Source organism: Lontra canadensis, unplaced genomic scaffold (assembly GCF_010015895.1).
Source record: "Lontra canadensis isolate GAN:19392208 unplaced genomic scaffold, GSC_riverotter_1.0 scaffold181, whole genome shotgun sequence".
NCBI classification, from domain to species: Eukaryota; Metazoa; Chordata; class Mammalia; order Carnivora; family Mustelidae; genus Lontra; species Lontra canadensis.
Window position 1 is genome coordinate 878,459 of NW_022631175.1, and position 20,864 is coordinate 899,322.

Here is a 20,864-nt window from a genome sequence, read left to right on the forward strand (position 1 = left end):
CCTTCGGGCGCCTGGGGACGAGCCGGGCCCAGATGACGGCGGGCGCGCGCTTTTATAAGGATCACGGGAAGCCCCGCTCCGGCCGGCCTCCTGGGGGCGGGGTCTCCGCGCCCCGCCCCTCTGCGCTGCCCTGCGCGAGCCGCCCTGCCGAGGCCCCGAGCCCGCTGCCCCCTCCCGTGTGTCGCCCCCCCCCCCCCCCCCTCCCCCCACGGTGTCCCGCACCCCCCTACAGCCGACCCCCTCCTCACTGTCCTCAGTGCCCCCGGGACCCCAAGAGGCCGACCCGGGACTCCGACCTCTAGGGTTGGGCTCCGACCTCCTCACCTGCGGGAAAGCACCCACGGGGGTCCCGCCCCGGAACCCTTCCAGGCCTGGGCCTGACCGTGACTCAGCAAAGCAGAACAAAGGCCTCCGGAGATGCCCAGTGCAGCGGCCCGAAGCCCTAGGCCGGAACTAACTGGCTCCCGAGGTCCTGTGCGGGACACTTCACTCTTCACAGCCTCCCATCCATTGGAAGAAGTTGGCTTCCAGGTGGCAGCCCGTTCCAGCGCCTCCAGCATTTTCCATGATGGCCCCTTACTGGAGTGAGGGACATAACCGCAGTTGGGCCTGAGCATCAGAGGAGCTCCTGGTGGGTAAGGCTGAGAGGTGCCTCAGGAGCACGGGGTCTCCTACCCTCACCTGGCCCTGGTGCCTCAGTGGTCCTCTGGTGTTCACTATAACCCAAGAGACTCCCCAAGGGCAGCCCGACCCCTGCTGGTCAGCACAGAGTTCAGTTCCACAGGTGGTGCCCAAAGGGCCAGCGTGGCCTCGGGCCTGTTGGCCACATGGACATCCCAGGAGTCAGACCAACAGCCGTCCAGCTAATAACCAAGAAACACGGTTTTATGGAACCAAACCCACCAGTTCACAAGGTCTGGAGGAAGGTGGGGGGAGGGTCTTCCAAGGAGGTGGGCAAGAAGGGTAGGTCACCCTATGCAGTCTCCCAGGTGGGGTCCTGTGAGTAGAAGGCAGACTTGCTGAGTCATGTCCTCTCATGGTGGGGTTTGGAGGAGCAGGCAAAACCTCAAGGGATGGGAAACCCGGAAGGGAAGGGTGGCTGGACTTGGCTGTCAGGTGTGAAGATGATTTGCTTATGGGAACACAGCAGGGACCTGTCCACAGGTGTAGATGGTCCTTCCCAGGGAGTCCAGAGTAGGTACACCCCTTTAAAAAGGACATACCCTCGCAAGCCCCTCCCTGCATCCCTGCTGTGAGCCTGGGAAAGGGACCTGATGCCCACTGCCCCAGGGTCAGAGGATGGACAAGGGGTGGCTCTGGGCAGAGGCTGCCGCAGCCCCCAGGTGTCCCAGGGCAGTCTTGACCCAGAGCCCAGCTTCCCACTCCCCCCAAGTTTCAGTGGCTTCATCGGAGCGAGTGGGGGTGCAGAAGGAAAGCCCTGGGGCCCTGGGAACCTCCGGTCTCAGGAAGGGCTCGAGGCGCAGGCCCTGTCCAAATAAGCGGGGGAAACAGACACTTGCCGCCAGAACCTCTTTGCTTTCTGACCCTTTGGCCCCATTGGGGACTGTGGTGGGTTTTCAAGGACAGATGGAGAGCTTAGGGGGAAAGAGAGTGGCAGGAAATGGCCCCAGGGAAGCCAACCTGGAGGCCCCACCCCTGGAGAGTCCCTGCTCTGGCCTTCCCAGGATGCCCTCCTGCTGAGCAGAGCCCTGGCCCTGGCCCTGCCCTCCTCTCCTCCCCCAAGGCCAGTGAGAAGTAAACAAGGCGGCAGCTGGGGAACCCCCTGGCAGGGCCCTCTCGCCTGCCTGCGGGGAGAGGTCAGGTGGTCTGGCCAGCAGTGAGTCAGTGTCCCATGACCACCCGTCATAACAGGGGGGATCCCCGCCCCCCTGCCACCTAGCTGGGTGACATTTTAACAGGCAGCCATGCCGCCAAGGTGGGGAGCAGTACTCCAGAGCTGCAAGAGGCCCCAGTGGCAGCAGGGAGACCAGAGCCAGCCAGACCCTGTCCCTGGGGTCCCAGGCCCCCTTCTGAGATCTGCTGCCTGTCCCCTCCCAGGACTCCACGAACCTCCCCTGTGCCCACTGGGACGTGAATCGGAAGACCCACCATCCACCAGTTCTGTCATCTTCAGGCATATGAGAAGCCTTTCAGTTTCCCCATCTCTGAAATGGGACTAGAATGGGGCTCCTCCCAGGGAGCTGGCTGGGATTTGGCTGCCTTTGGGGACATCAGCTGGGGGGTTGGGGTGTCAGAAAGGAGACTACAGTAGGGTTTGAGGTGCGGAGCAGAGAGAGACATGAGTCAGGAGTTTCTGGGGGAGGAGCAGGGGTGGCCGGGAGGTCATCTGACTGGGTTTATTGCCCTCTCTAGGTTGTAACCCCCCCCAAGGCCTCCTCCCTTACAGAAGTAATCCCATCCCTTGACCACGAATTTCTGATGTTCTGTGTATTTTCTTTGGGGTATGGAGCCAAGCCTACAGGTGGGTGGTGGGGCAACCAGAGACAAGGCCATGGCAGGACTCTGGCCACAATGCTCTGGGCCACCTTGAGGAAACTGAGGTTCACAGGGGATCAGGTTCCTCCAGAACCCAGCTAGGGGCCCAAGGGCTGAGTCTTATTTCTCCATGGAGAAACAGTGTGCTTCGTGGGTGGGAGCTCCACACCGTCCTCCACAAGGGAGGAACACATCCCCTCCTTGGCTCCTGATCCTGCCAACTCATTCTACCTGATGACTTTCCCCAGGCTCCTCCCTATCTGGAACTCTCCCTCCTCCTCCTGCATTGGCATCTCCTCCATGGGGAGAGGCCTTTCCTGAGCATCCCCTTGGGAAAACCCACAGACACTGGATGTTACCTCCTTTTAACCCCTCCTGCGAAAGCCCACAGTCCAGCCAAGAGGTGTGGGGGGCCATTGCAGGGTGAGGGTGGGGTGGGTTTGGGGGTGTTCTTAAAGAAAAAGGGCTCTGGGTACAGGAGTGGTGCAGTCGGTTAAGCCTCCGACTCTTGGTTTTGGCTCAGGTCGTGTTCTCGGGTCAAGAGATCAAGCCCCAGGTTGGGCTCCACGCTCAGCAGAGTTGGCTTGGGAATCTCTCTCTCTCCCTCTCCCTTTGCCCTCCCCCCTACCTGCTGTCTCAAAAATAAATATATAAATGTTTAAAAAAAAGAAAGAAATAAAAGAGGCTCAGGGTATGCAGCATCAGGGAAATGCAGTAAAGCCGCAAGGCGTCATGATTGGAGAGTTCGGGAATGCTAAGTTGCCAGGCATGTAGCTGGAGGACAGGAGCTTCAGTCTGGGCTCAGCTGCCTGCATGCCATCCCATGGGGGCGGGACACTTGTCCCAGATGGCCACTGAGGGGCACCCTCTGCACGTGACAGTGCTCCTCCGTGGGCAGCAGGCCGCTCTCATCAACACTGAATGAGGGAAAGGAAGCACGGCAAGGCCCAATTCGGGCCGTATGTGTAAATACCTGTCAGAAAGCTCGGGGACACCTGGGTGGCTCAGTCCATTGAGCATCTGCCTTTGGCTCAGGTCATGATCTTGGGGTCCTGGGTTCGAGTCCTGTATCAGGCTCCCTGCTCAGTGGGGATCCTGCTTCCCTCTCTCCCTCTGCTGCTCCCCCGACTTGTGCTTGCTTGCTCTCTCTCAAATAAATATATAAAATCTGAAAAAAAGAAGCAAGCAAGCAAGCTCAGTGCCCAGGCTGGGCGGTACTAGGGACCTCTCTAGCTGAGCCGCGTGCCTGCCATGTGCCTGGCCAGGAACAAATGTGCAGCCAGAGCTTGGCCCAAGGTGGGAGTCCTTGGAGGGAGCCATAGGCCACCTGGGTAGAGGCTGGACTGGACCTCGTCCTCACTACTGGTGCCCACTGGCCAGCCCCCTCTCAATCGTGTGTCCCTGGGCCCTTAGCCCTGGGTAGGTCCTTGCCCTGTGGAGATGCCAGCAGCGGCACTGGTTTCCCCACCCACAGCACCAAGGAGAGCACCCTCACTGCACACACATCAGATCTGGTGGTCCCCTAAGGCCATTGATTACTTGGAACCTACCCACGCCTGGGTGGAGGCTCAGACAAGGGTCACTGGGGTCACGGACGGAGATCTGACAATGGAGCCAGACCTCGCAAGCCTCTCCCATTCTTTTGCACACTGTTGTGGGCCCCCAGGGGGGCCAGCCTGAAGGCAGATGGTTCTGGAATCATCTGTGGAGAAGCTTGGTGGTATGGGAGAGGGGACCATGATGAGAGAGTGCAGAGACCCCGGACAGGTTTAGGCGCCCCAGGCTGATCCAAGACAGGAGACCAGAGGAGGCATCTGGGCCTGGCAGAGCAGGTGGCTGCAACTGGAGGCAGAGGGGTGGGGGCGGGGGCTGAAGTTCCCCTTGATAAAAGTTTGGGTGAGGAGCACCTGGGTGGCTCAGTGGGTTAAAGCCTCTGCCTTCGGCTCAGGTCCCAGGGTCCTGGAGTCAAGCCCTGCATCGGGCTCCCTGTTCAGCCGGGAGCCTGCTTCCTCCTCTCTCTCTCTGCCTACCTCTCTGCCTACTTGTGATCTCTGTCAGATAAATAAAATCTTAAAAAAAAAAAAAAAGTTCGGGTGAGAGAAGGAAGTTTACAGCCCTCACTGTTGCATTTCACATGCATTCCTAATTTCCTTTAAGGATGGAAATTGTCCCTTAAGGATTCATTTCTCTCCAAGGGCTGAGGGAAGGGTGGGACAGGGACATGCCCAAGCTTGGCCAACTAGAGCACTGTGGCACCCTGGGTCAGGGCTGGGTGGCTAACCCTAGCTGGCCACCGACCCTGACCTCAGCCTCTGAGCTCCTTGGTCCCCGGCAGGCTTGACGCTGTGTCACGAGATGCCTTAATCCAGTTGATTTGGGTCTCGGTCAGTGGTAACCACGAGTACTACCGACCACCCGTCACGCCTGCCCCAGGGCCCCCAATGACAAGGATACTCCGCACAATGCCGGCCAGCAGGCGGGGCTCAGCTGTGACCCTGTGGTGCCTTCAGACCCCTGGCAGGTTCCTGTTGGTCATACATTCAGATAATCACAGTAAAACACTCAGCAAGTGCTTCTCTTATGCCAGGAAGCAGTCTGAATATTTTATGTATGAACTCACCTGCTCCCCTGAGGTAATGTCACACCGTTCATTCCAGCCCAGGACCTGAGACAAGAGCCCCATAAGACTTATAGGCCAGAGCATGTGTTTATTTGCCAATGTCAAAGCTTCTGTCCCTGTCGGAGAAGCCCATAATGTTCAGACGGTCGCATCTGAAAGCCTGGGCAGGAACTACCACAACCAGAGTTCCCCAACGACCCGTGAGAGATGCCTGGCTTTGAGAAATATACCGTTATTAAATCATGGAAATGTGCGGTTATGAAGCCTATCCTGACTGATTATTATCCCCACTTTTCACCCCAGGGAAAGAGGCAGAGAAAAGATTCAGTAACTTGCCCAGAATCAGGATTATGAACCCAGGCAGGCTGCCTCTCTAGTCCACGCTCTTGACCTCAACAATATACAATCCCCTGAAGGTTGTCCTGCACCTATCGACTTCATCTCCAAAACCCTGTCCCCCATTCCAGGCCGTCTTGCTCCCAGATGCCTGCATCAGGGCATCTACCTCTACCACTTCCCTTTTAGGTTCAGTACCTAGGGCCTGTGAATTAAATTAACAAAACAAAACAAAAAAAAAGATTAGCAAGAGATAAGTCAGAATTTTATTTCAGTACTAGGCAGTTAGAATTTGGGGGCTGATAGCCCAACTTAATAGGGAAAGCAGAGGAGGAGATGGTACTTAAGGGGGAAACAAAAGACTTCTAGGAAAGATAAATGGCTGCTCAGGAGAAGGATGAGAGGTATTATTGATGGTTTTGTAACAATGGGCTTATCAGGTTATAAAAGCCACTCTGAAAGGGATTTAGAATAACTGAGTTATTTTGGGAGGCCTTGCTTTCAGGCAGATAAGGGAGTTCAAGGAAAAGCCTATTTTCAGATGCTTTCAGCTCGATACAATTTTCATGCCCCAGTGATGTATTCTGGACTCCTTCACCTACAAGGGCCCTTTGCTCATCTCCCTGCTTCCTTTCTTCCTCCCTCCGGCCCCTTCCACACACCTCTCCCCTCTTGCTGTAGTGATCTTTTCAAAATGTCAGTATGACCATCTCAGTCCCTGGTTTGGATGCTCCCCGTAGCTCCAAGGGTAAAACCCCCAACCTCTGAAAAGGTGTGCAAGGACTTGCTCCCCACCCACCCCTTCTCTCACTGAGCTGTAGGGACTCCTTCCATGGCTGATCCAGCTGACCCCCTCTGCTAGGGCCAGTCCTCCTTCTCCCCTGGGGCATATCACTAACCTCATCTCCCCAGGAAGGCCCACTATCTTCGGACAAGGGAACTTCCCCCACTGTAAGCTTTCTGAGCTCCATGGACTTTACCTTTCCAGGACTGGGTGGAGTGGCCAGAGACAGGACGCCGGCTGTGTAGTGTCCCCGCTAGTGTCCCTGGTATCGTTGGTGACTCAGGCATGTCTGGCACACAGCAAACACTCAGAACATTGGTTATGAATGAAAATAGAAATGAGGTATCCAAGGAAAGAAGGGACCGCTGAGGGCTGAGGTGAGGCTTAGGGCAGGACTTCCAAACTCTCACGGGGCAGGAGATTGATTCCCTTAGCATCTGGAGAGGACAAAACATGCTTAGAACCATGTTTTGAAATGCTTAAAATATATTGCATCACACAAGGAGTACTAATATTGAAATGCAATTATCAAAATATAAAAACACAAGTGTGGGGGGTGCCTGCCCGGCTGGCTCGGTCCATGAACTCTTGATCTCAGGGTCCTGAATTTGAGCCCCACATTGGAGAGGGGCTTGAATTCATGAGCCTGAGCTCATGACCCTGAGATCAAGGGTCCCGTGCTTTACCAACTGAGCCAGGCGCCGCACCTGTGATTCTTTATTAACTCATTCCATTAAAACATAGGCAGGGCTGATAAACACGAGAATCACCAAGCAGAAGTGTGTTACTGCTCTTCAGAGGCACCTGCGACACCCATAGTCTGAAAATCCCTGAAATTTCTGTGCAGTGGTCTCAAATACCACTCATTCTGCCCAACTTCCCTCACCTCTGTTCATAACTGGAGGAAATGCTGCGTTGCAGTTACAGATTAGTAAACATTTAAGATGGATTTTTTTTTTTTTTCTTTCTCATCTTATCTCCTAGACCTTCCCAGTTCCAGGTCCCTGGACCACAGGTTGAGAAGCCCAGGAGAGAAGGATGGAAAGACCAGCAGTGCCAAGGGTCATGCCAGAAAATCTCCAGGAAGGCAAAGTGGGCTGAGGGCTGACAGGTGATCCCGATATGGGGGAGTTTTCGCTCTGTAGGAGGCAAGACAAGGGAAGAAGGACAAACAGCTTGGAGTCTGGGGAGAGAGCAGGACTTTTCTGTGCCCATTTGGCTCCATGCTTTCTCCTGGGTGGGGATCAGAGTTGCCAACCCCAGGACAGAAGCTGAACCCTTGGGTGAGGAGGTGCTGTTCCCCAGGCCTTAAAGGGCCTGGAGGGAGTCTGGCTGTGGACAGTCCCTGGGGAATGAATTATTTCAAGGGCACAGAGAGCATGGAAAACTGCATGGGGGCCCAGCAAATGCTCCTGTTTCAAAGGAGAAAGGTAGGAAGGAGTCCTCCAGGAGCTGGGACAGCAAGACCCCCACCACAGTGGGCAGAATGAATGAATGAATGAATCCAGGAACAAATGAATTAAGAAACACCGGGCCTCCCCTCCCGGGGATGTCACTTCTGCAGGCTTCTGTTCTCTTGCCAGGACCACCCCACTTCCAGCCCCCTTCTGGTGGCAGCACCGGCTTTCTTGGGGATGTCCCTTCTCTCCCTCAGCTTACAATCCCAGCAGGACATTCGGGCATGGCATTGACAAACTGGCAAATGCGTGGGGAATCCCTCCTGGGGAAGACTGCTCCCAAAACGCCATAGCCTGGACCCCTGTGGCTGCCCAACCACTGGCTCGGGTGTGTGGCCCCCTCCAGCCTAGAGCCCCTAGCCCCTCTCACACTCCCCTTCACTCCAGATTTTAGACTTCTCGAAGTCGATCACCACCGTTCTCCCCCACCATGGCCCTGGATAGTCCCATTCTTTTCTTTTTTTTTTTTTTTTAGATTTTATTTATTTATTTGACAGATAGAGATCACAAGTAGGCAGAGAGGCAGGCAGAGAGAGAGGAGGAAGCAGGCTCCCCGATGAGCAGAGAGCCTGATGCGGGGCTTGATCCCAGAACCCTGAGATCATGACCTGAGCTGAAGGCAGAGGCTTAACCCACTGAGTCACCCAGGTGCCCCAGATAGTCCCATTCTTGATAGAGGCTTTGCAATCTCCAGGATTCTGTCTCCATCCCTGGGGCATCCCTAATTCCGGTTCCTCCTCCCCAAAGCCAGAGTGTCTGTGGGAGGGGACTTGGATGAGTTCCCCAAACTTTTATCACAGACAGGCCATCTCTTTAATTTTTACTGGTTTAGTAATTTTCCTTAAATCAACTCGCTTTTAAACTTAGACATTTAGATAAATTTAAAAACCCCTGTATCACAGTCCAGATGAAAAACCATTATCCCTTGCCACAACCAGTAGATGCCCTGTAAAAACACAGGAACACAGTTTCCTTCAGAAGACTCCAACAGGGGCGCCTGGGTGGCTCAGTGGGTTAAAGCCTCTGCCTTCAGCTTAGGTCATGATCCCAGAGTCCTCTCTGCTCAGCAGGGAGCCGGCTTCCTCTTCTCTCTGCCTGCCTCTCTTGCCTACTTGTGATCTCTGTCAAATAAATAAAATCTTAAAAAAAAAAAAAAAGACTCCAACAATGGCTCAGTGGGTTAAGAACCTGCCTTCGGCTCTTTGGGTCATGATTCCAGCGTCCTGGGTTCCAGCTGGGAGTCCGCTTCTCCCTCTCAGACCTCTTCCTTTGCCCCTCCCCCCTGCTCATGCATCCCAGAGTTCTCTTTCTCTCTCAAATAAAAAAAGGCGGGGGGCATCTGGGTGGCTCAGTTGGTTGGGCGACGGCCTTCCTCTTGGGTCATGATCCCAGAGTCCTGGGATGGAGTCGTGCATGGAGCTCCCTGCTGCCGGTGAAGCCTTCTTCTCCCTCTCCTCCCTGCTCCTGCCCTCTCTCACTATCTGTCTCGCTCTCTCCAATAAATAAATAAAACCTTAAAAGAGAAGAAGGAAAATCCAACAAAGCCTCGTGTCAGTTCATAAAGTTCATTAGGGGGCCCCTGGGTGGCTCAGTCGGTTAAGTGACGGACTCGGTTTGGGCTCAGGTCATGCATGCTCTCGCGGTCCGGCGATGGGGCCCAGGGACAACCGGCTCCGCACTCAGCGTGGAATCTGCTTAGACTCTGTCTCCTTACTTGCTCCCGGCATAAATACCTCTGCAGAGGCTCCCGCCCAGACCCTCCCGTGCTCCCCGGAGCACATCCTACCCCCAGATGTGGACCCGGGCTGGAAGGAAAAACAAACCCCCAGCAACTCCTGGTCTGAAGCCTCTCCCACCGGGCGGAGCCTGCGAGCAATGCTGGGAACCATGACTCTAGGAACTGGAAAAGGGCTCTCCCCAAATGCCCGGCCCGAACCTCAGTAGGACGAATCCTTTTACCGTTTGCAGTTTGCACCCTCCCCGGTTTCACCGAGGGCTGGGGAAAGAAGGAAGGCCGGAGCGCCCCGCGGGGAGGGGAGAGGCGAGGGACCGCGAAGGGCCGTGGCCCGCCTCACCCTGAGGTCCCCCTGCCTCCCGCCCACCCGCGCCACCCCGGGAGCCAGCCCCGCTCTGGACTGGCCACTGTGCCCAACACCAGCGCAACAGCGGCTCTTTTGCTCGGGAAAACGGCCCGCTGCCCGCACTCTGCGGAGCAGGAGCGCCTCCGGCAGCCCCCTGCGCGCCCTCATCCCGCCGACTGAGAAAGATTCTGGAAGGCGAAACGCCCGGGGCGCGGTGCAGGCAGCGGCCACTCCGGGCCAGCCTCCCAGCTCGAGGCACCGCCAGCTCCAGCTGCACCTCGCCCCCTCCCGCCGGCCCGAGGGTCCCGGGGTAAAGGGGACGTGGGGTCCGGGGCTCAGCTGGAAAGGGGCAGTGGGTCCTAACGGAGAGGTTAAGAAACCGAGGTCCCGGCCGCCGCTCCCCACCCCCGGCTCACCACCTCCCCTGCAGCCGACCCGCACTCGCGAAGGCCCCGGCCTCGACCTACCCGAGGCTGCCCGACGCCGGGGCCGCGCGAGCCCACGCAAGGAGCCACAGTCCCGGGCCGCGCGGGCGGGATCCCGGGAGCCGCTACCCCACCCCGCCCCCTCGCGGTGCTGGCGGCGGCAGCTGGTGTTGCGGCCCCTTTAAATCCGGGCCGCCCCGCCCTGCGCTGCCGACTCCGCGGCGGCCCCGGATCCAGGCCGGGCCGCGGCTCTCGCCGCCCAGCCTCGCGGAGCCCAGCCCGGCCCGGCCCAGCCGCCCAGTCGAGGCCGCCCGCGCCGCCCGCCCCGCGCCCGCGAGGAGCCGTCAGCGCGGCGCCCGGCCCGTGTCCCCGGCGTTGCCCGCCCGCGCCCCCGCCCGGCCCCGGGCCCCCAGCCCCATCCCGCCCCGGGGCCGGGGCCCCCCACCGCCTCCCGGCCCCCCGCGCCCCGGCCCCGGCTCCCCGGGCCATGCGGCCTCGGCCCCGCCGGCGCCCGCCGCGCACCGGAGGAGATGAGGCTCCGCAATGGCACCTTCCTGACGCTGCTGCTCTTCTGCCTGTGCGCCTTCCTCTCGCTCTCCTGGTACGCGGCGCTCAGCGGCCAGAAAGGTGAGCCCCTCCCCCGCCGGGCCCCGCGCCACGTCCCGCACCTGGGCTCACCTGGGCGCCGGCGGCCGTAGCGGGGTCCGGCCGACCGCCGCGGGAGGCGGCCGGAAGCCGACGCAGGCGCCCCTTCCCCGCCCGGGAGGCGCGGGAGGACGCCCCTCCCATCCTCGCCCCCACTTGTTTGCTGCCGGAATAGCGAAATCCTCCTCTGGCCTGGGCTGGGCCGCCGGGGCCGAGCGGTTGGCGGGGGCCCGGGGCGGCGCTCCGGACCGCGGGATCGGCCTCGGTGAGTACGGCTGCGCCCGTACTAGGGCTGGTCGCTCCCGCGGGCGACCTAGGGACCTTGGAGTTTCCAGAGAGGGGCAGAGACACAAGGTCAGGAGATGGTCGTGGCCAGGTGGCCCCAAGGTACCTTCTCCAGGCACCTGGGCAGGAGCAGGTGCAGTGTCCCTGAGACAGGTGCGAGGGGGCAGCCCGGCAGCACCCTCCACCCCACACCACCTCTCCACCCCAGCGTAAGGTGGGGGGCCGCTCTCTGGGGCCTCCGCTGCCCTCCCCCATGACGTCTGGCCCCAGGATTCCTCGGCGGGGACCTGGGTGCTGGGGGAGCACTCCCGTGGCTGCTGGCCCGCTGCTGGCCTGGTGAGTAGCCCGCCCAGCCTCAGCTACCCGTTAACTTATTTCGTGTGGTCTCATCGGACCTCCAACCCTCCACCTGAAGTTTGGGCAGGCTGGCCAGACCACCACTCCTCTGAGCTTAGTCTGCACACCTGGGGATGGGGGCAGGCCGCAGCTCTGGCTGAAGTCGCTTGATGTTGGTTGGGACTGGGACGGCTGGGGCTGAGGAGGCCCTCACAGGCCTCATTCCCCCCGGCCTGCAGCATAGGAGCCTCCGGGAAAAGCTGCTTCCTTCCTGCCTCCTGGCCTTCCTGCGGGAAGTCTAAGCGGGATGGGCTGGGGCCAGCTGACCCTCTGCCTCCCTCCTACCTCCTGCTTCCCTCTTTTCTCAACCCCATGCTACATGAAGCTGGAGGAGGGACGCCTGAGGGAAGCTCTGGAAACTACCTGACCCTCCAAGCCCCAACGACCCCCACCTGCCTCTCCTGCCTGACCAGCTCCCCGCCCCCACTACAGTCCACCCGCCTGTTTGGGTCAGGGCCTTAAGGCTCCAGGGGCCCTGAAGGGAGGTCCCTGGGGCCTGGCACAGGGAGGGCATGGCTGGGGCAGAGTTCTCTGGAAGTCTGTAGGTTGGGTGTGTCACCTGGGAGAAGGCATGGATGGGGCAGAGTCCTCTGTAGGTGGGTGTGTCATCAGGAGGAAAGCATGTCAGACCTTTGGGACAGTAGCCACATAAGCAGGGTGGCATGGAGACCAGGGTGGTCCTGGATCCAATGCGCTGGGACACACCTGTCTGCCCGTGAGTGGGCTGATGAGCCCTTGCACCCCATCTTCAGCCAGGCCGCGGTTCCTGTGCGCCTCCTGCAACAGCCAGGTGCCCTCATCCTGAGATCAGGAGTTGCAGTGCAGGTGTCCCCCCACACAACCCCTTCTCTGGGAGCCTGGCTGGCCCAGGGAACTGACCTCCAGGAGCAGCAGAGGGACAGCGGACACCAGAAGCTCCATCCAGGGCCCACTGTCTCCGAGGGGGCCATCCGGGAGGCTGGCACTCCAAGCCAAAGACATGTGGGGCCCAGTGGCAGGGGTCCTCACAGAAGCCCAAAAGCCTGTGAGGCACAGTGACAGGGTGACCAGGCACTTCTCTGTCAAAGGCCTGGCAAAGCCAGGTCTTTGGAGGCCTCAAGAAGAGCCTGAATCTGGGCTCTTAGGCAAACCCTTCTCCTTTGTATGTGTAGACACCTGCACGTGGGGAGGCCGGGCCTGACCCCAGCTTCTGGCTGCAGTAAAGTGAGGGGTTTAGGACAGGCCTAGCCCAGGCACCAGTACAGAAGGGAAGGGCAGAAGAACCCGGATCTGTAAGAAAGGTAGGCTGGGAGCCAAAGAGGAAGGAGGCAGCAGGAGCAGGTGGCTTCCTGGAAGCCTAGGGCCAAGGGCCAGGAAGGATACCTAGGCCTTGGCCAGCTGGACCCTGCATCCGGGTTTGGGGCCCACTTTCATAACCAGCCTTGACCAGATTTGTGCAACAGCTCCACTAGCACTCAGACTCTGGCCCTGAGCCAAGCACCTGCTGCAGGCCCATCCCCAGGGAGAACAGCAGACCCTGTGGGGCTGGCCTCCGCCCTGCCCAGCATCCCAGCAGCCCGGATGTCAGCAACTACTGGCACCCTCCTTGCCCCCTGCGAGGGGGTTTGCGAGGCCTGGAGAGGAGACCACCCCGGGTCCACCTGCACATTAACCCCACCCCTTCACGGGGCCTGACACCTGCCTGTGCCCCTTGGAGCCTGTTTCCCCTTCCCTAATTACATGGCACATGGCCTGTGCCCGGCTTGGCTCTTAAATCTGTTTCTTCAATCAAGGAGGGAATCAGGGGAAGACTGTGGTCCTTGGTCCTCAGATGTCCTGATTACTTTGCCTTTGGGTGGGGGGAGGAGTGGGAAAGGCGCCCTAGTGGGGCCCCAGCTGCTGTCCTTCCCTAGGGCCAGCTGCACCTGGGCCAGGCCTCCACCTTTCCTCCCTGGGCTAGGAAGGTGTGCAGAGAGAGAAGCCAAAGTGCCCTCAGCCCTAGCTCCCAGGAACTTCTGTCCCTTTGCCCCTCCCCTCCCTTGAGCCACCTCCCTAGCCTGTTCACCGTGGCAGTCCAGCCACCTAGCCTGAAAAGGTTGTAGGGGTGCCAGGATGGCTTTGCAGAGCCCCGCCACCTAAGGCTCAGCCCAGAGAGACGCAGGCACAGAGCTTGAGTTTCCAGCTTTGCGAGGCAAAGACAGTGGACCCAGGACCAGGGACATCACAGACGATGGTCCAGTTGGGGACCTTGTAGGCAGGGCAGGAGCAGGGCAGGCTGCTGAGGGACAGGGCCTGTGGTGTGGAGGGAAAGAACAGAAGGGTTGGTGTGGGCCTATTGCCTTCTGGTAAACAGAGGAAGTTCAGGACCCTGGGTTGGGGAGGCCCCTAGGAAGGGAGGCCGGAGTAGGGAGCAGGCTGGGCCCAGGCCTCGGTGGCCAGGGTGACTCAGGTGCCCACGGCTGCCCATCTGGCTTGTCTGCCCAGGCAGGTGAAGGTGGAACAAAGCTTAGTCTACACAAGAGAGAAGGCCAGGGAGGCCACCTCCCCTCCCCCAACTTCACAGAACAGCTCTGAACTCCCTCCCGGGCCCTGAGCACTCCAGTCCCCGTTTCCTGTGGGACCGCTGCCCCAGAGGAAGAAGCTCATGGTGCCTGGTGCCACCCCACTCTGGGCAGGGTGGATGAGTGTTTGATGGGGGTGGTTGGCTCCTGTTCAAGGGGTCAGGTTTCCAGGGTAACCCGGCCACTGAACCCAGCACAGAGCCTCACAGATCTTGTAACCTGACTCTCCCCTCCCTCCTCCTGCAGGGCTGTCCCTGTGGGGCCAGCAGATGAGTCTGGAGTGCCTTCTGGAGGGCCCACTTGGCTCACCTCCCCAGCCTCCCCTCCCTCCACACACCCTCCACCCCCCTTCCTCTTCCCTTTGGATTTAGCTCTTAGACCTCTGCCCCTTGCAGCTTAAGGGGGGAGGGGTATCCCGAGATGACAAATTTGCCTTGGTCATGACCTTTGGTGCACATTGCTGGGTGGGGGTGGCCACTATCCCGGGGCATGCTGGGGGCTGGGACCCCATAGGGAAATCAAGAAACAGAAGAGCTGCCTAGGGTTGAGAGGGGAGACTTTGAAACTAGGCCTGGAAGGCTTCATGGGTTTTCATTAGACCCAGAAAAGAAAAGGAGCTCCTAGGCAGAAGAGAGTGCACACACGAAGACACAAACAGGAGCCAAGGTAAAGCCGGTGTAGGGATGACAAATAGAGCAGAAGCGAGCTGAGAACAGTCCTTGAGTGCACAGCCCCACGGGACACGCCTGCACTGGCCACTGGTTGGTGGGGGGGATTGTTGTTTGTCTCATTCTTGCTCACTGGTCCCTCCCAGACCAGTGGGGCCAGGTGCTTGGCACCCTGGGAATCCCTTTCCACTGCCAGCACCCTGGTGGTGCTCCCACCCTGCCTGCACCCCTAATGCCCGCAGCTGGGGCCCGGCTGGAGGTTGGAACACAGGTCCTCCTGGGGGAGAGGGACACGTGCTTAGTACAGGTCTCCAGAGAGCCAGGCCCGTGGACATTCGGAGCTGTGTCCCCTTGCAGCTGCTGACTCACTGAGTGACCTGGGAGTAGTTCCTCAATTTCATTTATTCCTTGGAGCATAGGGAGGCCCTAACTGCAGCAGCTACCCCGTGGGGCTGGAGGGCGACAGAGAATCCAGAGCTGGTGCTTAGTGCACAATGAGCACTGGGGCCCATTGCTACTTGGAGAACAGAATGAGAACCCAGGGAGGGCCATTCCCAGAGGGACTTGGGCCTGCCTGTGACCTCCTCTGTGAACACCAGTGGGGAGCGAAGGGCAGAAGCCGAGGGGAGGGAAGTATCCTGGGGGATACCCTGGGCATCGATCCTCCTGGAAAGAGTGGATACTACAGAAAGAACCAAGAGGGGGTTTGGGAGCCACTGGGTGATAATTCAGTCTAAGGACTGCCCCAACTGGGGCTGGAAGTGACCCCGAAGCTCTCCTTCAGCTGTCCCCTCAAAAGTGAAGATAATGGGGAAGGGGGAGAGCACTGGAGAGTACTGATCCTGCCAGGGAGGATTTTTCTCCCCGCAGTGTGTCAGTGTGACCTCAGAGTGACCCTTATGCACACTCCCCCTGCGTGCGCCCACACACACACACACACACACAGGGAGCTGGCATGTGCACAGGCACAAGAACAGATGTAGGTGGACCATCGCACAGATGGGCACAAAAATGCGCGTGCGGGCACACTCCCCGAACAGTAGGTCAGCGCTCGGCTGCCCCCTGGTGACAGCGTGCGAACTCCCCACAGGCGATGTGGTGGACGTGTACCAGCGGGAGTTCCTGGCGCTGCGTGACCGGCTGCATGCGGCTGAGCAGGAGAGCCTCAAGCGCTCCAAGGAGCTCAACCTGGTGCTGGACGAGATCAAGAGGGCCGTGTCGGAGAGGCAGGCGCTTCGAGAGGGGGAGGGCAATCGCACCTGGGGCCGCCTAACTGGTGAGCGCGGGAGCGGCGCCCGCGGCGACCGGGGAGGCGGGGCGGATGGCGGGCCGCCTCGTCTGACCCGTCCCTCCCCGACCCGCTCAGAGGATCCACGACTGAAGCCGTGGAACGTCTCCCACAAGCACGTGCTGCACCTGCCCACCGTCTTCCACCACCTGCCGCACCTGCTGGCCAAGGAAAGCAGCCTGCAGCCCGCCGTGCGCGTGGGTCAGGGCCGCACCGGAGGTAGGGGCAGGTCCCGGCAGGGGCTGGGCGGTGGGGGGCGGGCCCCACCATCCCGCCGGTACCGACTCCTCATACCCCTGCAGTGTCGGTAGTGATGGGCATCCCCAGCGTGCGGCGCGAGGTGCACTCGTACCTGACGGACACACTGCACTCGCTCATCTCGGAGCTGAGCCCGCAGGAGAAGGAGGACTCGGTCATCGTGGTGCTGATCGCCGAGGCGAGTGGGCTGGGGGACGGGGTGGGGGCGGGGTGGAGCATTCGGGGAACACAGGGCACGAAATAACAAGGAGGAGAAATGAAAACAGAGCAACATTCTGGAGGAAAACACTGCTAGAGGTTCGATTGTCAGTTTCATTCACAAATTTATGAAAAGTTAAAAAAAAAAAAAAAGAAAAAGAAAAGAACCATTTCAGCGCCCCCTGGTGGAGACGCCAGTTACCTAGGCTGCCGCACCCCCAGGGCCCCGTGTACACAGAAGGCCCCACCTGTGGCCCCCAGGCCCAGACTTACTCGGCCCTCAGGATGGAGGGTTCACTCCCTCTGTGCATGGGGTCATCTGAAGCCCGCGCCCTTCCCCCAACCCCTTCTCTCAGGGCATTTGGGGTGGCAGTCAGACTTAGGGAGGGCACTTGGTCTCCCCACAGACTGACCCACAGTACACCTCAGTGGTGACAGAGAACATCAAAGCCTTGTGAGTACTGGCGGACCCATAAAACTGGTGGGGGGGAGGGGCTCTGCAGAGTGTGGGGCAGGCAGGTGCCTTCTTCCCCTACATGATCCTGGCTTCTTATGTGGGAAAGGGGGCTACCTCTCTTCTCTGAAAGACAGTGAGTGTGTAGAGGTGGCCCAGCCCCCTGGAGCCTCACTGCCTCCTTAGGGTGGGTGTGCTGTTGGGTGATGGCTGCCTGGGGGGCCTGAGCAGAGGGACTGGGTCCAGCTAGCTCAGCACTGCCCCAACTGCTGTGCCTGGAGACTGCCCACCCACTGGCCTTCCGTCCCCCCAGGTTCCCCACGGAGATCCATTCCGGGCTCCTGGAAGTCATCTCCCCTTCCCCCCACTTCTACCCTGACTTCTCCCGCCTCCGAGAGTCCTTTGGGGACCCCAAGGAGAGAGTCAGGTACGAGAACTCCCCCCTTCCCCATGCACCCTGACCACCTGCCCACTGGTGCTGAGAACCTGGTCTGTGGGTGCCCAAGTCCCAGGCACTTCCTGGCAGTGCCTCCGTTTCTCCATCAGAGAACCCCTGCATGGGGTTGGGGTGGTGGGTCTGAGCTCCTGAGCCCCTGCCCCTGCCTTGCAGGTGGAGGACCAAACAAAACCTCGATTACTGCTTTCTCATGATGTATGCGCAGTCCAAAGGCATCTACTACGTGCAGGTCAGCACCGAGACCCTGTTTTGCCCCCCATCGGCCCTGGCCCCTGGTGGTGAGCCCAGCCCCACCCCAGTGCCCATCCTGAGTCCAGCCCCCCTTCTACCCACCCCTGTGCAGCTGGAGGATGACATTGTCGCCAAGCCCAACTACCTGAGCACCATGAAGAACTTTGCACTCCAGCAGCCTTCAGAGGACTGGATGATCCTGGAGTTTTCCCAGCTGGGCTTCATTGGTGCGCCCCCCCCACCCCACCCCATGCCACCAGCCTGACCAGGGCCCCTCAGTCTGGCCGACCTTGGCCTCTCTGTCCTTGTCCCTGCAGCCCTGGGACCACAGAACGTCATGCTTGCAAGCTTTGCCAGGAGTGTCCCCTGCAGCCCCAGCTGACCTGTTTCCCCTCGCCCTCTACCACAGGATGTTGGGGCTCACCACACCCGTCTGTCCCCTCGTGCCCGCCCCTGTCTGTAGCTGGCCATGGGGCTTTCTGTGGGAGCCTTCTTAGTGACCCCCCCACACCCACCCAGCACTCCTTCCCCCCTTTCCACCCCCAGGAAAGATGTTCAAGTCGCTGGACCTGAGCCTGATTGTGGAGTTCATCCTCATGTTCTACCGGGACAAGCCCATTGACTGGCTCCTGGACCACATTCTGTGGGTGAAGGTCTGCAACCCCGAGAAGGATGCGGTGAGCAGGAACAGCACCAAGGGCGGGGCAGGGCAGGGGGAGGCATGCAGCCTCCAGCATGGACCGACACAAGGAGACAACCAAGCTGGGCCCTCAGCTATCCCTATCCCTCTGCAGAAGCACTGTGACCGGCAGAAGGCCAACCTGCGGATCCGCTTCAAGCCATCCCTCTTCCAGCACGTGGGCACGCACTCCTCACTGGCTGGCAAGATCCAGAAACTGAAGGTGGGCTGTGCCACCCTCGGGCCTGGCTGGGGACAGGCAGAGCCCCAGGGAGCTGGGGAGGGTGGCTGGGGGTGGCAGGGCAAGTCCCCCTCGAGAGGGGGCCCTCTCTAAGTCTGCTGTTCCTCCTCGGTGGCAGGACAAGGACTTTGGGAAGCAGGCACTGAGAAAGGAGCACGTGAACCCACCGGCCGAGGTGAGCACAAGCCTCAAGACATACCAGCACTTCACCCTGGAGAAGGCCTACCTGCGCGAGGATTTCTTCTGGGCCTTCACGCCTGCGGCCGGGGACTTCATCCGCTTCCGCTTCTTCCAGCCGCTGCGCCTTGAGCGGTCAGTCCTGGCACCCATAGCTCCACCCCGGGGGAGGGGCAGGGAGACCGCCAGGGGATCGGCCTCACCATATGCCCCTCTTGGGCCCCCAGCAAATGACTTAACCTCACCTTGCCTCAGTGTCCTTATCTGAAGAGGAAGGTTCAGCATGGTAGGTACTAAGTATAAGGCAGTGCCCACAGTAGCTCTGTGACAGTGGCCCATCACCTTCATCCCTGGTTGCCTTGCACGAAACAACGTCTACCCCCCGGGTGGTCCCCCGCCTGGCTCAGCACCCCAGGGCTCACCTGCTACCCTCCTGGGCCAGGCCTGGCCTTTTCTGTGCCAGATGGGGGCCAGGGCTGCACCCCCATCCCTCTCCCTCCCCCACCCCTCCCCCACCCGGGCAGCAACTCACAGGCCTGTCTGGCCGCAGGTTCTTCTTCCGCAGCGGGAACATCGAGCACCCAGAGGACAAGCTCTTCAACACGTCAGTGGAGGTGCTGCCCTTCGATGTGAGTGTGGCAGGGGAAGGATGTGCTGGAAGGCCGGCCCCTCCCACGGCCACTGGCTTCAGCCCCTTTCTGTTGCCCCCCAGAACCCCCAGTCAGACAAGGAGGCCCTGCAGGAGGGCCGCTCAGCCACCCTCCGGTACCCTCGGAGCCCTGACGGCTACCTCCAGATAGGTGAGTGGGGGGCAGGCAGGAGGACACGGGGGTTGGGGGGATGGGGCTGGGCTGAGCGGAGGTCTGGGGCTCGCGGCTCAGCGCTGCCCTCCCTCAGGCTCCTTCTCCAAGGGTGTGGCAGAGGGCGAGGTGGACCCTGCCTTTGGCCCCCTGGAAGCACTGCGCCTCTCCATCCAGACGGACTCCCCAGTGTGGGTCATTCTGAGCGAGGTAAGCCGGGCAGGTCAGGGAGCCAGACCAGGGCTGAGCGCTGAGGCCCCCCGCACCTCGCTGACCCCGAGCCCTGCTCTTCTAGATCTTCCTGAAAAAGGCCGACTAAGCCGAGGGCTTCTGAGGGTGCACTCTGGCCGGTCCTGAAGCCCCCTGGGAGACCCAGGATGTTGTCGCTGCTGCCCCGGAGGGCCCGGTGCCGCCGCCGCCCCAAGCCTGAGGGGTTCTGCCCGGCGCCCCGCTCCGCAGGCCTGGGATCCCCGCTGGCCCGGAGGCCCCAGGAGCTGGTGCTGCCCCCGCCCGCCCGGCCGCGGGAGGAGGCAGGCGGCCCCCACACTGTGCCTGAGGCCGGCCCTTGCCGCCCGGAACCGTTCGCATCCCCGGCCGGCTCGAGCCAGGCCGTTTTAGAAGAGCTTTTTCCTGGGCGCCCGCTGTCTCCGGCGCGAACACTGGAATGCATATACTACTTTATGTGCTGTGTTTTTTATTCTTGGATACATTTGATTTTTTCACGTAAGTCCACATATACTTCTATAAGAGCGTGACTTGTAATAAAGGGTTAATGAAGCGCGTGCCTCCTGTGTGAGTGCGCGTTCCCAGAGCTCCGGCCGGTGGCGGGAGGCCGAGCGCCAGGCAGTGCCGCCGGTGCCCGCGGCCACCTCCGCCCGCCGCGCCGCGCAGCTCCGCACGACCTCGGCCGCGCTTCCCCAAGGGCCCGGGCCTCCGGAGCGGTGACTTGCAGGTGGAGCCGGCACGGAATCCCGGGGCGGGAGCCCAAAGCCTCCTCTGCTTCCGGACGACCGCCCCCGCCCCCCGCCAAGCACGCCCCCTAACACCCATCATCCCGCCGCAACTGCCTGCTCCTCTCAAACGCGAGGCATCCCGGATCTTCCACATCGTGAGTCCCAGCCCTGCTCTAGTCTTCGGTCCCCAAGGCCCGGCTCACCCCGCCACGCCCCCCACCCACGTATCGGACATATTTTAGGGTCTCCCGCCCACGTTGGGGCCAGTGCACGCGCGGCTGCCCTGCCTGGAAAGCTCCTCTCTTCTGCAGACTGGGCTAAAAAATCTCCTCTTTAGGGACGCTGTCCGGCCAGCAGGCCTTGCCCAGGTCTGGTCACCCAAGGCACCCGGGCGT

The 20,864-nt window shown here is 60.3% G+C and overlaps 1 protein-coding gene and 1 long non-coding RNA gene across 2 annotated transcripts; one reads left to right on the plus strand and one right to left on the minus strand.

Moving 5' to 3' along the window:
• Positions 1–3,617: 3,617 nt before the first annotated feature.
• LOC116860683 lies at positions 3,618–6,653 on the minus strand. The gene is made up of 3 exons (XR_004381336.1): positions 6,433–6,653; positions 5,117–5,161; positions 3,618–3,664 (listed from the first exon to the last, which is right to left on the minus strand). It is a non-coding gene; the product is annotated as an uncharacterized LOC116860683 (long non-coding RNA).
• Positions 6,654–10,630: 3,977 nt separating this feature from the next.
• Positions 10,631–20,294, plus strand: MGAT4B (alpha-1,3-mannosyl-glycoprotein 4-beta-N-acetylglucosaminyltransferase B). The gene is made up of 15 exons (XM_032846791.1): positions 10,631–10,826; positions 15,824–16,009; positions 16,100–16,240; positions 16,324–16,457; positions 16,885–16,931; positions 17,245–17,358; positions 17,542–17,617; positions 17,732–17,846; positions 18,166–18,296; positions 18,414–18,521; positions 18,658–18,851; positions 19,267–19,345; positions 19,429–19,516; positions 19,614–19,726; positions 19,812–20,294. Exons 1-15 carry the CDS (start codon positions 10,730–10,732, stop codon positions 19,833–19,835), a joined length of 1,647 nt encoding a protein of 548 aa, XP_032702682.1. The 5' UTR covers positions 10,631–10,729; the 3' UTR covers positions 19,836–20,294.
• The last annotated feature ends 570 nt before the right edge of the window (positions 20,295–20,864 follow it).

What these genes read in the sequence shown, in the direction of transcription:
- MGAT4B (XM_032846791.1), top strand. Translation starts at nt 10,730, where the DNA reads ATGAGGCTCCGCAATGGCACCTTCCTGACGCTGCTGCTCTTCTGCCTG. An exon ending in GCAAGATCCAGAAACTGAAG is followed by an intron (nt 18,522 to 18,657) that starts GTGGGCTGTGCC and finishes CCTCGGTGGCAG; the next exon opens with GACAAGGACTTTGGGAAGCA. An exon ending in CAGCCGCTGCGCCTTGAGCG is followed by an intron (nt 18,852 to 19,266) that starts GTCAGTCCTGGC and finishes GTCTGGCCGCAG; the next exon opens with GTTCTTCTTCCGCAGCGGGA.